Source organism: Ceraceosorus guamensis, assembly GCF_003144195.1.
Source record: "Ceraceosorus guamensis strain MCA 4658 unplaced genomic scaffold IE81scaffold_98, whole genome shotgun sequence".
Taxonomy (NCBI): domain Eukaryota; kingdom Fungi; phylum Basidiomycota; class Exobasidiomycetes; order Ceraceosorales; family Ceraceosoraceae; genus Ceraceosorus; species Ceraceosorus guamensis.
Window position 1 is genome coordinate 17,395 of NW_020290093.1, and position 12,406 is coordinate 29,800.

Sequence of the window (12,406 nt, forward strand, 5' to 3'; positions counted from 1 at the left end):
GGACAGCCTCAGATCAGCAGGCCGTAATGGAGTGAATCCTGCTCTGCTCTTCGAAATCCGTCGAGAAGAGCCGCGTGCTCGCTTATGCGCCTATGACTCGCAGTGCCTCGTGTATGACTCGACTTTAGCACCTGCCGAAGGCAAGCAAGGCTGCTGCTGTGGAGGCCCAAAGGGTGGATCGGAACGAGCGCTGAGCTCTTTGGCCGATGTCGTGGCGGCTGTGCTCTGGTGTGTGGTGTGTGTCGCTGCACGAATTGCACATGAGAAGCACAACAGAGAGCTCTTCTCTTCCTGATCCTCGTCAAGACTGTGTGCGAGTAGAATGACTTGTGACTGCCAATCGAGTTGGTTATAGTGTGCAGGAAGATTTCCAGAATAATTTCGTCTTCGCCGCGCCGTGCGAGCTTCGTGGGGACCGAGGGCCGTGCGTCCGCACTCACGACTGCCGCGCCCATCATGCAGATGCACGTGGTTCGCGCGGTGCGTCTTAGTGGATGGGATACACCGCGCCACACAGTCAGCGATTCAAGATTCACATTCCTTTCGGTGATTTTGATTCATCAATCAGTTGTCATACAGCTCCTCACCATATGGCCTCCGCGATGAGTAACGTCATGCGCTTCAAGCAAGGCTCGCACAGGATGGCAATAGATGCTTATGCACTCACGTGACTACTTGCACAATTAGGAGCGGAGCTGCGTAGGCGCGCATGGCTGATGGATCACAGCTATATACTGTAGCTATAGCCGCACGTCATTCACGGACTGCGATGGATGGCGCACACTGATCTCGCCCCAAGCCTATCTGTGGTCTCATATATATACATGCTCATCGTGTATGCATGGTTATTAAGTTCGAGTCGGCCAATTAAGCAACCATCAGCGGGCGTGCGCGTGAGGGCGCACATATGTAGCACTTCACTCAGTTTCAGGCTGAGACTGGCGGTGCATGGGTTGCTTGCTGGGTGTATTACGACACACGCATGCAGCAGCGTTGCTGTAAGGTACAGCCAAACCGATCGGCAGGCCCTCCCCTCTTTTGCGCGATGACCGTGACCCAGTAGTAGCCAGGGGATGGGGGCGCACACATACCGCGCTATATACAAGTCACAGCCTGGCTGGTTTGGGTGCTGCTGGTCGATCGATCGATGAAAGCTTTACGAGGACGCCGAGCGCCGTTGCAGCTCTCGATGATCGCGTTTGATGCGTCATTCACATTCGCGCGTGATTGTTATTGTGCCGTCAACTTTCATACACGCTGTCTCAGCCCACAGCTCTATTGGATTCTGCTAAAGAGCATACGAAACCCATCAAAGATCGTTGAGCCTAAATTTGTTACAAGTCAAGGCACCGCGGAAGCCGCGAGCGGGCGCTCGATCACTCGTCTCGTGACTCCTGCACAATACGTGGCTCGCGTGCTAAGCCGTCCGTTATACGCTACCGGTACAGCTACCATTATTAATGGTCTTGAGTCTTGCGTATATAGGCTCGCCCACGCCCTGACTTCTGTGCTCGCCCAGCTTAATTGCACACGACTGCTGGGACTCGTGACTGTGACTCGTGGCACAGCCGCACGGTCAGCTATGAGGCGTGACCAAATGCACAGCGTAGCTCATCAGCATTCGCAGCGCTCTCACGTATCCCATACCACCCTCTCTCTTCTCCCCGCATCGACTGCCGCTGACATTTCCAACATTTAGGCTCCGACACTGAAGCAATGTCAGGCTCTTCGGAGCAGTGCCCGTATCGGGTGCTCGGAGTGGCCTCCGACTCGACGCCACGAGATATCAAAGCAGCATATCGAGCAAGGTGAGTTCTGAGTCGAGAATAGATGCTGCGCAGGCAGGCAGAACATTTCTTGCAGCTGCGCACTCACCATGCCCGCCCAGCAGAGCATTGCAGACTCATCCGGATCGAGCGGAGCCGCACAGAAGGGCGTCCAGCGAAGAGGATTTCAAGGTCTTACTTCGGTGAGCTGAGTGATGGGATTCGCAGCAACGAGCAACGTTTGCTCGGTGCCAATACCTCGCTCACGACTCGCAGCGTCGACGTTCCTTGCTTGCTGGCGCAGAGCCTACGAACTTCTCTCAGACCCAATCCGCAGAGCTCAATACGATCATAATTGCACAGCGCACCTTTGTCCTGCACAAGCACCTAGGCCTCAATCAGCAGCTCCTCAGGTACAGCCGCAGCAGCAACAGGGCAGACGACATCAAAAAGCGGCCTCAACCTCTGCGAGCTCAAATTATGCGCCCTTTCCCGGCATTCCCCGCGCTTTCCCTCACAGCCCTCCAGCTCCGCCACCCATGTCAGGCTTTCAGACTTTTGCGTGGTCGAACCAGATGCCAGCCTGGGCACCTCCCCCCAGCGAGCCGCCGCCGCCCCATTTTCTGAGCCGAATGGACGCCTACACAAAGCCTCCTCCTGCGCCTGCCTTTCAAGGACGGCGCTCTGGTCATCAGCCATACGACGAGGCAACGACGTTGGCCCAGCCCTTTCCGCCGCTCCTCGAGAGCGCGTTCGAGCCGGAACATTTCGACGAGCCGTTTCTCAGCGGGAAAGAATCGAGGCAGGATGACTGGGTCCACGCATCCAGATTTGCAAGGTGCGCCTCTTCATTCAGCGCGCCCCACGCTGCACCGCACGAGTCGGGCGCAGCGTGGAACTCTGATTGGCAAGGACAATCTGCAGCCCCTCTTCCGTCCGCATCTCGTCTGAGCTCTACAGCGAGGCACTGCCCCTCCACTTTTCGCCTCCATGCCACGCTCACGGGCATGCGGCGTGATGATGGTCTGGTGTTCGATGGATCGGTAAGTGCGAATGGGAGGTTGTCTGGCAGCGCGCTCCAAGATCGGACACATCTGACGCCCCAACCAGTAGCTCCACGCCGAGTATAGGCAAAAGTAGCCAGCCCTCATCTGCCGGACCATTGCTGGCTGCGGTGAGGCCACTTGCTGTGCTTCTGAACCTGGCCAAAAGCCGCGCACGGCGCGCTATTGAGTCGATTGGTGGAGCCTTCGCTCGTCGGAATAGCATCAGAGGGGAAACGGTCAGTAGCGAAGTGGTCGCCGCAACCAAAAATCTTCCAGTCAGCGTAACTTTGAACCTTTCACTGGCAGAAGAGTTGGTAGTGGTCCGCGCGTTTCCACCTGCTTCGCAAAGACGGCCCAGAGGCGCTTCGACCCAGCCTCTGCTCCATGCTTGTCCGCGCGCCTCTCACCTTTGGCCCAGGGCCACGAACGCTGCAGGCCTTTAACATGGGCAATCGATTGAGATTTACATCCGCAGCATTATGGCAAAAGCTGAACATGAGTGGCCAACCTGAGGCTGAAGGCAAATGCATGGCGAGAGGCGCTGAAGGGAAGACTGCGCCCGGTTGGGGAGCCATGATAGCCATGATGAGAGTTCGGCGTTCCTCTGCCGGAGAGAAACGCGGGAACCTGGGTGCCCTGGCACAGCGAAAAGTTGGGCATTGGTATTGGTTTTGCGTGACGATCTCGAGATGTGGCACGTGCATTGTGCAGATCTTCATCACTTCTTGTTCTGCTCCCGAGCCGCTTTGATCAGAGGACTCAGTGTCCGCAAGCTGTCGCAATACTTCAAGAAGGAGTGCTGTATGGCATGCCGACACCAGAGTCAGCCTGAATCCATTCAGATGCATAAACGCAACACTCACTCCAAGGACAGTCGTGGCATCTGGCCTTCTCTCTGCGTCCACATCCAAGCACGTCTTCAAAAAGTCGCGGAAGGTGCTGGACAAATTCTCCGGATTGTTGATCTTTGGCGTACCGTTTGTCGCGATGAGGTACAATGCGCGAAGCGGGTTCTCATTCAGGTAAGGAGGCTCGCCCTCCACCATTTCTTTTGGGGCCAGTGAATGAAATCAGCCCGGATCTCGAGATTGGGCACATGGCTCGGTCTCCCTCACCAATGCACATGATACCAAGACTCCAAATGTCCACCTTCGGCCCATACTCTTTGCGTGTGACCACCTCGGGTGCCATCCAGTACGGAGTTCCGACCATCGTAGTACGCTTCGCTTGGGATTCTCCGATCTGAGCGCAGAAGCCAAAGTCAGCTGCGCAGGAGAAGCAAAGCAGGCAAAAGTCAGCATCCTGGTTGATTCGTGCGCTGAAGCTTTGGCCCAACGCACTGAGCTTGATGTCACCGTTCATGGACAAGAGGATGTTGTCGCTCTTGATGTCTCGATGAATGACGCTGTTGGCGTGCAAATGACGCAGACCTTCGAGCACTTCGCGGCTGACTGCAGCAATTTGGCCCTCTGTCATGATGTTGCATGTCACGACGTCTGTCAGACTACCGCCCTCCATGTACTCCATCACCACCCACAGATCGCCCTTGTACAAGAATGAGTCGATGAAGTTCACGATGTTCCGATGTCTAGATTCTCGCATAACCAGAATCTCGTTGATGATCAAGTCTTTCTTTGGCTGTTGGTCCAAATTCATCTGCTTGATGGCCACAGACAGATTTGATCCCACCTGATAAGCTGTGTACACTCCACCTGAGGCTCTATTGGCGTAGCGCCAAGAAAATTCGAGCCCAGTCAGCTCTTCCTCGGGCTGCTGCTGGACCGCCGCTGAGCATCGCACACTCACCCTTGTCCAATCTTCACTAGACTCCTGTATAGCTTCGTAGGATCTGCGTCTGTGCAAATCGCCTGCAGTTTTGCGATCACGTCTGCATCGTTCATCTGTGTCTTCTTCGTCTCTCTGCGACGAGGCGTTGCGCCCGGGCCTTTGGTGCTGCCACCTCCGGGTGCCGCTGACGGGCTCTGTGTCTTGGACGCAGCGACCGGAGGTGCTGGTCTCGAAGCGACAGGCGCGACGCTCGCACCCGAGGCACTTGCAGTAACGGCCTTGGGCGGCGCTGGCTTGACAGCAGCCGGCACAGGGGCCGGAGCCGGCCGTGAGGGTTTAAGATCTGGTACCACCGCTGTTGGTGCCGCAAACCTTTCGGGCGAAGGTGGCCGTCGGAGGGACTTCTTCGCGGAGGACGCACCTCCAGGTGGAGGGGGAGCTGCCCGAGGCTTCTCGTAAACGCCCTTTGACACTGGCGGTGGAGGCTGTTCCTCCCCCGCTCCTGATCGGCCGTCTGAGCTACCCAGTGTGCCTGTCCCAGCCGAAGCGGAAGACTTCGCACCTGCACCCCCAAACTTTCTCCAAACGGCTTCTTCTTCGCCCATGTTCTGCGTAGCGTCCTGATAGAATGCTACTATATCCATGACCGCCTGAGGATTAGCCTCTTGGTCCTGTTTCGAAATGCCAGAATCTTGCAGCAATTGTTGCCATTCCTTGGGCAAGCCCTGTGCAGAGGATCGAGGCAGCAGAGATTGGCGTCAAAGGCTCGTAATTTCAGCGAAGCAATACAGTGTGCTGCTCGATCTCACAGTAAATTCCCCAGTGTCGGAGTTGAAGCCAACATGGGTCAAATGGACAGGATCGTAGGGCGTGGAAATCTCGATCTTTTTCTGCTGCGAGAAGACATCTGAGTTGAAAGCAGAAGATTCGTAGACAGGGCGGCAAGTACGTCAGTAACTCCGTTTGCTACACAAGCACTTGAAGAGCGCTCGTTCTGTTGCGCCATGCAACTCAAATTTCCTAAGCATGATACTCACCGCTCATTGAGTTGACGAAGCCGCCAAAGACTGATTTAAAGGTGTTGCGCCCAGCAGGGCCGCTCAGACTCCCATCCCGTGAACGAATGCTGGCCTGGGGGCCGGCAAATTGGCCGCTTGGGACAGACCCTGCATCTGCATCTACCACCGGTGACGCTCCTCCTAAATAATCGAATGTAGCCGAGCCGCTGCTGAGAGGACTTGAAGTCGTCGCACCTAGATGCGGAGATGGAGCTGGCCCACTAACGCTTGCGTGCGACCGCGCACCAGAACTAGGTACAAAACCGCTCGGTGTGACACCTGCTGGCGCTGCAGCATAGTAAGCGTCTGCACCCATCGTGTTTGATCGCAGAGGTGGTGCCGGTCGCGGCGCATCTCCGGTAGAGGAGCCTGCGCCATACTTGCTTGCGCTGCCACTTGCATATCCACTCGGCGCGCCGGTAGAGGATGGCAAGCCAGAGCGTGCGGCAGAAGCTCCCCCACCTGGCAGACCGGAAACTGCTGTGGGACCTTGGCGGTACGACCCCGCAATGTATGAAGATCTCTGCGGCTTGCTGGCGTAAGACGAGCCGCTCATTGGAGGGCTGCCGTGAGCGGCGTAGGGTCCACTGGAGCCTATCGGTGCAGCTTGGCTTGGCCGCACAAACGCCGACGCGCTTCCACTCAGACTAGGGGAGCCAGTAGCACTGGAGGCGTATGACTTGGATGAGCCTGGAGGCGGCGGTGCGCTGCGTTGTGGTATAAGATCAAGCTCTCCAGGAACCGCGCGATTGGCACGGAGTGCGTCATCGTCGCTGTGAGAATAGCCATTGCCTGTTCCGTGTCGTGCTGCAGTTGCCGCATGATCGTGCGAGCCGTATCCTTCACCAGTGGAGAGAATCTGGGGAGCACCAGCAAAGTCGTGCGGGTGCTTGATGATCGACCTTCGTGGTTGATGTGACATGATTGTGGCCCCGTTGGATGGTTTGATACACGCGCACAAGAGTCGACTGTTCCTACGTGATATCTGAGCTGAGCTGAGCTGGTGGTCGTGCCAATACAAGTGATTTGCTAGGCCAGCAGCAACCTCGACAACACACCGAGACCAGGGTCGCGCCTAAATCTCAGGTGGCGTGCTAGGCACGGAATGCCGACAACAGATATTCTGAGGGCCGAGGTGAGGAATTGGGAGGCAAATCAACGTTCGGTTGATCCAGCTAGGCGCGACACGAACAGGCTGCGAAAGATGAGCAGTAGCACAACGTGAGTACCCCAAGCAGTTGATCGGAGTGTCGTGGAGCCTTTCGCAGCTGCAATGTTGATGGAGGTATGTAGAGGCAGCTGGACCAGCTTCCACGCAGCGTGCCCGTTGAAGATCTCGATTGAGAGTCGCAGCGATTGAGTAGGCGCCAAGTAGCAATGTGCCGTTGCGAGCGCTGTTCGCGATGCCCAGTGAGAGATGAAGCACGAGGTCAGAAGAGCAGACGTAAGGGTGGGACTTAAGATGGAGCGTCGGTATCAAGGGCTGCGAGTCGACTAGCGACGCACCCACCGGCCTAAAGGTACCGAAATAGGATCTGAAGGAGCAGCGCTGGTATGTGCTGTTGCAAGGGACAAATCGAGCTTCAAAAGAGGTCAATTGCTGCCGTTGCTGCGATGAAGTTTTGAAGAGCTCCGCGCACTCGAGTGTGGGAATGAGGTTGGATGGAACTTTGGTGCTAGTGTACCCAGCAGCAACGCAGCAAGCATACTTCGGTCCGCTTGCTGCTGCTGACCGCGAAACGCTTGAGCTGTGTCCGCGCGCGCGATGTCATGAAAAGCCGCCCCATCCCACGCACGCACGTACGCATCAGGGGGGCGGCGGTCTTGCAGCCCGCTGAGCCTTCACCCTCACGGCAGCAGCAGCAGAACGACACGTCCGTGCTGCTGTTCAAAATTAGACGCGTCAGGGCGCATCTTGCATCCAGCATGCAGCAAAGGCGACGTGCGTACGCGCATTAAGCAGGGAAAATCTTGCAAATTCAATCTTAAATCATACAGGATCTGGATTTGAGTTATGAATCGGAACGTGCTGAAGGCTTTCAAATGAGGAGCAAGTGAACAGTCAACAGTGAAGAGTTCAATAACATCCCGACTTAGCATGCAAGCAGCAGCAGCGGCAAGATATTCCTGATTATTTTCGAAGTGCAGCGGTATAATCAGGAATTAGAACTTTGTATGGTTTGCTCCTCTGACATATGCAGCTCCGATTTGCCGTGACGCAGAAAGTGAGACCGAAAATTCGAACTCACTCCGCGTTGACGGTGTGTGTATGCGCGCATGGCTCTTGCGTTTCCAAGAAGCCGTTGCGCGAGCAGAGCTGTGTTGCTCGCTCATCAAAGAGTGAAAGGGGCAGCGAGCGCAAGTGTGAAAAGTCACAGTATAGTCCAGCAGCAACGGACTCGGATTCGACACTTCCAGTCGTGATTGGGAGAGGGGTCAATCAAGCAGTTCGGTTCGAACGAAATTCGCTCTCGCTCCGGTGACGACAATCACGAATTTGGTAAGGTGATCGGGGCGGCCCGCTCTTTGGACGCGGTCGCCTGGCTGAAGACTTTCAAGAGGCCGCGAGAGGTGCATTCTGATTGCGTCTCGGATCCTCGAGCGCCTCAAGAAGGTTGTGTGTGAGCGCAGCCTCATTCGATCAAAATGCGACATTGCAATCGTGAATTGAGTGGGGCGCTGGATCGGTACCATAGCACCTCCGCCGCATGCTCGCGAGACCAGCTCGAGTTTGTAGATGCGCGGCCCGCTCAGGATGACGGTGGGTGTCGCCCGCTACCCGACCGAGCATGGTTGGCACAGGCGCTCCAATCTTCATTTCACCGAGGTGGCTCTACACCGATCAATGAGCCCATAAACCACTTGAGGTGGCAGACTGCTTTGCGGATGTAGAGTCAGTAGCGAATCTAAAGCACGCGAGCAGCTAGCGGCAGTCGATGTGTCTCAGTCCGATTGCATTGATGGCTGGTCTCATTGCAGCTTTGCCGCTGGGTACGGGTACGACTACAGTACAGTATGCTTGGTGTCGTGATGTGACGCGCGAGCCTGTAGATCGTTCCTCAGAACAATGGTTCGAACTGAGGTTCACAATGTTTCAGCCACACGAGTCTCCAAATCCTTCTTGACACGCATTCACACTCACTCTAGGTCCAGTACTCTTCTGAACGTCTTCGTCGCTAGCACCCAGCTCATCCTCATCTGGCGGCTGAGTATGAGTATCCGTGCCCTCGAGTGCACGCTGGCGGGCGGCGTTCTCGTCCGCCTGTGTACCCTCATCATCGTCGAGGACCATCTGGCTTGCGTTCTCGAGTGCGTCTTGCCACGACTTGGCGGCAGGCAAGCGAGCGCCCGATCGCTGCATCCCTGTTCTTGCTGATGAGTTGAGATTGCTTCGTCCACGATTGGTGGCAGCAACAGGCTGGGACGCAAAGTGCCCAGTACCGACGGACCCAGGTGGTCGAATGGACTCATCGCGTTCCTCGTGGCCAGATGACGGAAGATGAACGTGTCGCAAGGATTGAGAGCGCGCATTTGCAAGCGCTCTAGGCACCTCGCGTCCGTTGACAGAAGACGAGGAATTGATCTTGTTGCCAACGCTGATGTTACTGGACGTGTACAATTTGACGCTAGGAGGCGTCTCGTCTTGTGCAGACTGCGGCACATGGGAGGAAGGTGATCCTTGCTCCTTCTCGACATGATGTGGGCTCGCTTGGGCACGAGGGCCAGCGTCAGCCCGGTGCTCAACGGCGCTGGGAGCTTGGCTGCTGCGAAGTCGTATATCGCCTCTTTGGACGCTCTGCTCGACCTCTTCCAGGGCTGCTAGATCTTCCTCGTCGCGACCTCCAGCTTCTTCGGATCCTCGATCTTCACGCAAGGCTTGTCCATCTGATCCTTGAGAACCTCGAAAGAGAGGAATGTCAGTGTTGTGGCGCGCGAGAGCCACGCCTACTCTGGGTGTAGACTCCTGCATTCTGGGTGGCCGGGCTGAGTCCATGGCGCTGGCATTCGGCTGGGACTCCCCATTTTGCAGAGTCGGACGGCGCGAAGAGCCTTGCGGCCGAGACGAGTCGATCGCTCGGCTAGCTGCCTCGGCCGCTGGGTTCGCAGCACTCGATGGTCCTGATTGCGCGCGTCGAGCCTGTGCAGCACTTGCTGCATCAGATGGAACTTCTCCTGGTGTTGTAGCGATAACAAAGTCGGCGTGCAGCGCTTCAAGCTGGCAACGAATGCGCAATGGCTCGCCTCCTTCGCCAAAGCTGAGTTCCAGATTCACACCCAAATGCTCGCTTGCTGCAATAGCAGCCTGCAAAAAGAACAAGAGTCGCTGATCAGCAACGATGCGCATGAGAGAGTGCAGCCCTAGAGTCACGTACCTTGAATTCCTTCAGCGGAAAAGTAAGGCAAACTTCTTTCACCATCGTAAAAGCCTCAAAGGCATCTAATTGAACTGTGACTTGGGTGGCGATTGCGCGTCTGAATTGATCTGGTAGTGCGCGAATTGTCGTGAGCCACGCTGAGATGAGGCGTCTACAAGCTCATGAGAAGAGGCTCACTCTTATCTAGCGTGTCATCCGCCCTGCTGCGCACCATGAAGAATCGTGGACCACACCAGAACGTCACCTCACCACCATTCTTGTTGCCAAAGTGGTCGAGGAAGTCGTGCACGACTTTGGGACCAATCGATAGCTGGCATGGCGCATTTGGTGGGACATTTGGCCAGAGACCTGGCACTGCAGCATAAGTGAGCTTGTGAGTCTTTACGATGCCTGTGCACGCATGCAGAAGACGTCGTAAGCCCGGGTTCAGGGAAGCTGCTTCAACGCTCACACTCGCTCACCCCCTTTGCTGTGAAGGCGTACGGCAATGCGGCTTTCGTCCTCGTGGTCGAAGATGCTGATCTCGCATCTATCGAGTGTCTTGTTGTTTCCAGTTCGCAGGACAGAGAGGATCGGCTGGCTCAAGAGAGCACGACACGTGAGCATGCTGCGCAATGATCAACGCCGAACACCATAACTCACTCGGATGCCAGTCTCGCAGTCGATCTTCTGGTCCAGGTCCGTTCGCAGGACTTCGAAGAAGTAGTCGTAAAATTCGAATGCGCAAAATCCTGATTGAGTGGAATTGATCGCAGAGAGTCGCAACTTTGGATGGAAGAGGGCGAATGGTCGTTCAGCAGCTTGCCCGATCGATGGCTCATCAGACTGTAACGCTTACCTTGAGTGAGTCATTCTCGAGGTCACGCATACATTGTACATTCAGCCTGTCGCTGAAGCGCAACAAACACGACAAGGCATGAGTGAATGCTGCGGGTTGGGGTCAGGGCCAGCCGTGAGCGACGCTAGTGTCACCAGTCCATATCACACTCACGGCGAACGTTACGACTTGGAAATGCTGCGTGCATGCTGCTGAATTGCCAAGGATTGAGAACGTCTTGCTTACATTACGCCGTTTTCAAGAAGATGGAACGCAAGCGACTTCATCCCATGATCTTCAGTCTGACCATTTCACGTCACTGTCGCCATTCAAAATTACAGAGCTCTTTTGCTTCGAGATGGTGTAGCTAGGTTAGATGACTTGACCAGGCCGGTAGCTAGCGAAAGTTCAAGGACTCAGCACGATGGACGTCCAGTCAGATTCCGCATAACGATGAAGGGCTCAGTGAGGAGTGACGATCAATCACGAATGAGTATTATTGACTCACAGAAGAGTCTTGAGTCTGGAGCCTATTTGGCCTGCCAGGGTTCTCGGCTTTGACATAACGAACAGCGCATGCGTTACCACGGTATGCGTTTCTTCTGCTGCTGAGCGCGCGCGTGCCGAGCATGGCACGTGATCAGCGTCCACGCTGTTTCCAATTTTGAATTATTGGATTTCGGAATCTTGATCCTTGATTAAAAGAGGCCACATTCTTGATTAACGATTCTGATTGCTGATTTACTCGCGATTCGTTGGTCCTCTTGAGACTCTCGCTGAGCAGCGTTCATCCTTTTGAGATGCTTCAGATGCTCACCGACTCACTCCTGCGGTCCGAAATCGTTCATAGTCAAGAGTTGGACGTGCCAGGAGGCGAGGTCCATGCGCCGCAGATGACAATGACTTCAGAGATGGGTAGGCGGTGACACAACACCAGACAGATCAATGTGTGGGTGCACGAGCTCACTCAGACTGCTAAGCGAGCCTTGACGCAGGGCACATCTGGGCGGAAACGCGAACATCTGGACGTCACGGCGAAGGGACACTCAAGACCCTGCGTATCATTATGGCAGTCCCCCAGGCGGCATGGGTTCGAACGATCAAGCTTGGCAAATGGCTTTGCCTTCTCACGCGCGAGGACATGAGCCGCCTGGGCTCGGAATAGCTGCGATCGGCGGGCTAGCGAGAGGAGCATGCAAGAGCCCGACATCGGCGTGCATGGAAGCAAAGATGGGAGGGGGGAGCGAGCGGGCGAGTGGGAGCCACAGAAATGATGAGCTGCCCACCCACGAACCTACAACATTCGTGATCTGATTGTTCGAGACCTGTAGCTTCATGCCGCCAGTGGTTGGTGTGCAGCAAGAGGGAAAGCGATCCACAATTTCGCAATCAATTGATGGTGCTGCTGCTGACTGCTGAGCCTTAAATGCAGCGAAGCAGCGGCATACGCACATCGTGCATGATGTGGAAGCTCCGAATCTAGAGGTGCGCAGCTAAAAGCGTCGGAGCTTGGTCCTTGCGCTTCTTGGCCCAGAACGACCCTTCCTGTGGTCAC

General features: G+C 55.7%; 4 protein-coding genes across 4 annotated transcripts; 1 reads left to right on the forward strand and 3 right to left on the reverse strand.

The window, feature by feature from the left end:
• Positions 1-1,716: 1,716 nt before the first annotated feature.
• IE81DRAFT_368857 (DnaJ-domain-containing protein) lies at positions 1,717-3,260 on the forward strand (the record flags this gene model as incomplete). The annotated part of the gene is made up of 4 exons (XM_025517184.1): positions 1,717-1,808; positions 1,889-1,969; positions 2,071-2,809; positions 2,880-3,260. 4 exons carry the CDS (start codon positions 1,717-1,719, stop codon positions 2,904-2,906), a joined length of 939 nt encoding a protein of 312 aa, XP_025366880.1. The 3' UTR covers positions 2,907-3,260.
• On the reverse strand, positions 3,214-6,915 carry IE81DRAFT_259369 (Pkinase-domain-containing protein). Its single transcript, XM_025511387.1, has 7 exons — positions 5,638-6,915; positions 5,410-5,507; positions 4,619-5,325; positions 4,153-4,532; positions 3,928-4,077; positions 3,676-3,860; positions 3,214-3,611 (listed from the first exon to the last, which is right to left on the reverse strand). Exons 1-7 carry the CDS (start codon positions 6,578-6,580, stop codon positions 3,531-3,533), a joined length of 2,544 nt encoding a protein of 847 aa, XP_025366881.1. The 5' UTR covers positions 6,581-6,915; the 3' UTR covers positions 3,214-3,530.
• A 1,680-nt stretch (positions 6,916-8,595) lies between these two features.
• Positions 8,596-11,353, reverse strand: IE81DRAFT_326242 (hypothetical protein). Its single transcript, XM_025514763.1, has 8 exons — positions 11,026-11,353; positions 10,873-10,961; positions 10,677-10,799; positions 10,496-10,610; positions 10,212-10,424; positions 10,032-10,141; positions 8,801-9,961; positions 8,596-8,735 (listed from the first exon to the last, which is right to left on the reverse strand). The coding sequence occupies exons 1-8, from the start codon at positions 11,057-11,059 to the stop codon at positions 8,718-8,720; spliced, it is 1,863 nt and encodes a 620-aa protein (XP_025366882.1). The 5' UTR covers positions 11,060-11,353; the 3' UTR covers positions 8,596-8,717.
• A 256-nt stretch (positions 11,354-11,609) lies between these two features.
• On the reverse strand, positions 11,610-12,186 carry IE81DRAFT_326243 (hypothetical protein). The gene has a single exon (XM_025514764.1). It carries the CDS (start codon positions 12,059-12,061, stop codon positions 11,819-11,821), a length of 243 nt encoding a protein of 80 aa, XP_025366883.1. The 5' UTR covers positions 12,062-12,186; the 3' UTR covers positions 11,610-11,818.
• Between the last annotated feature and the right edge of the window lie 220 nt (positions 12,187-12,406).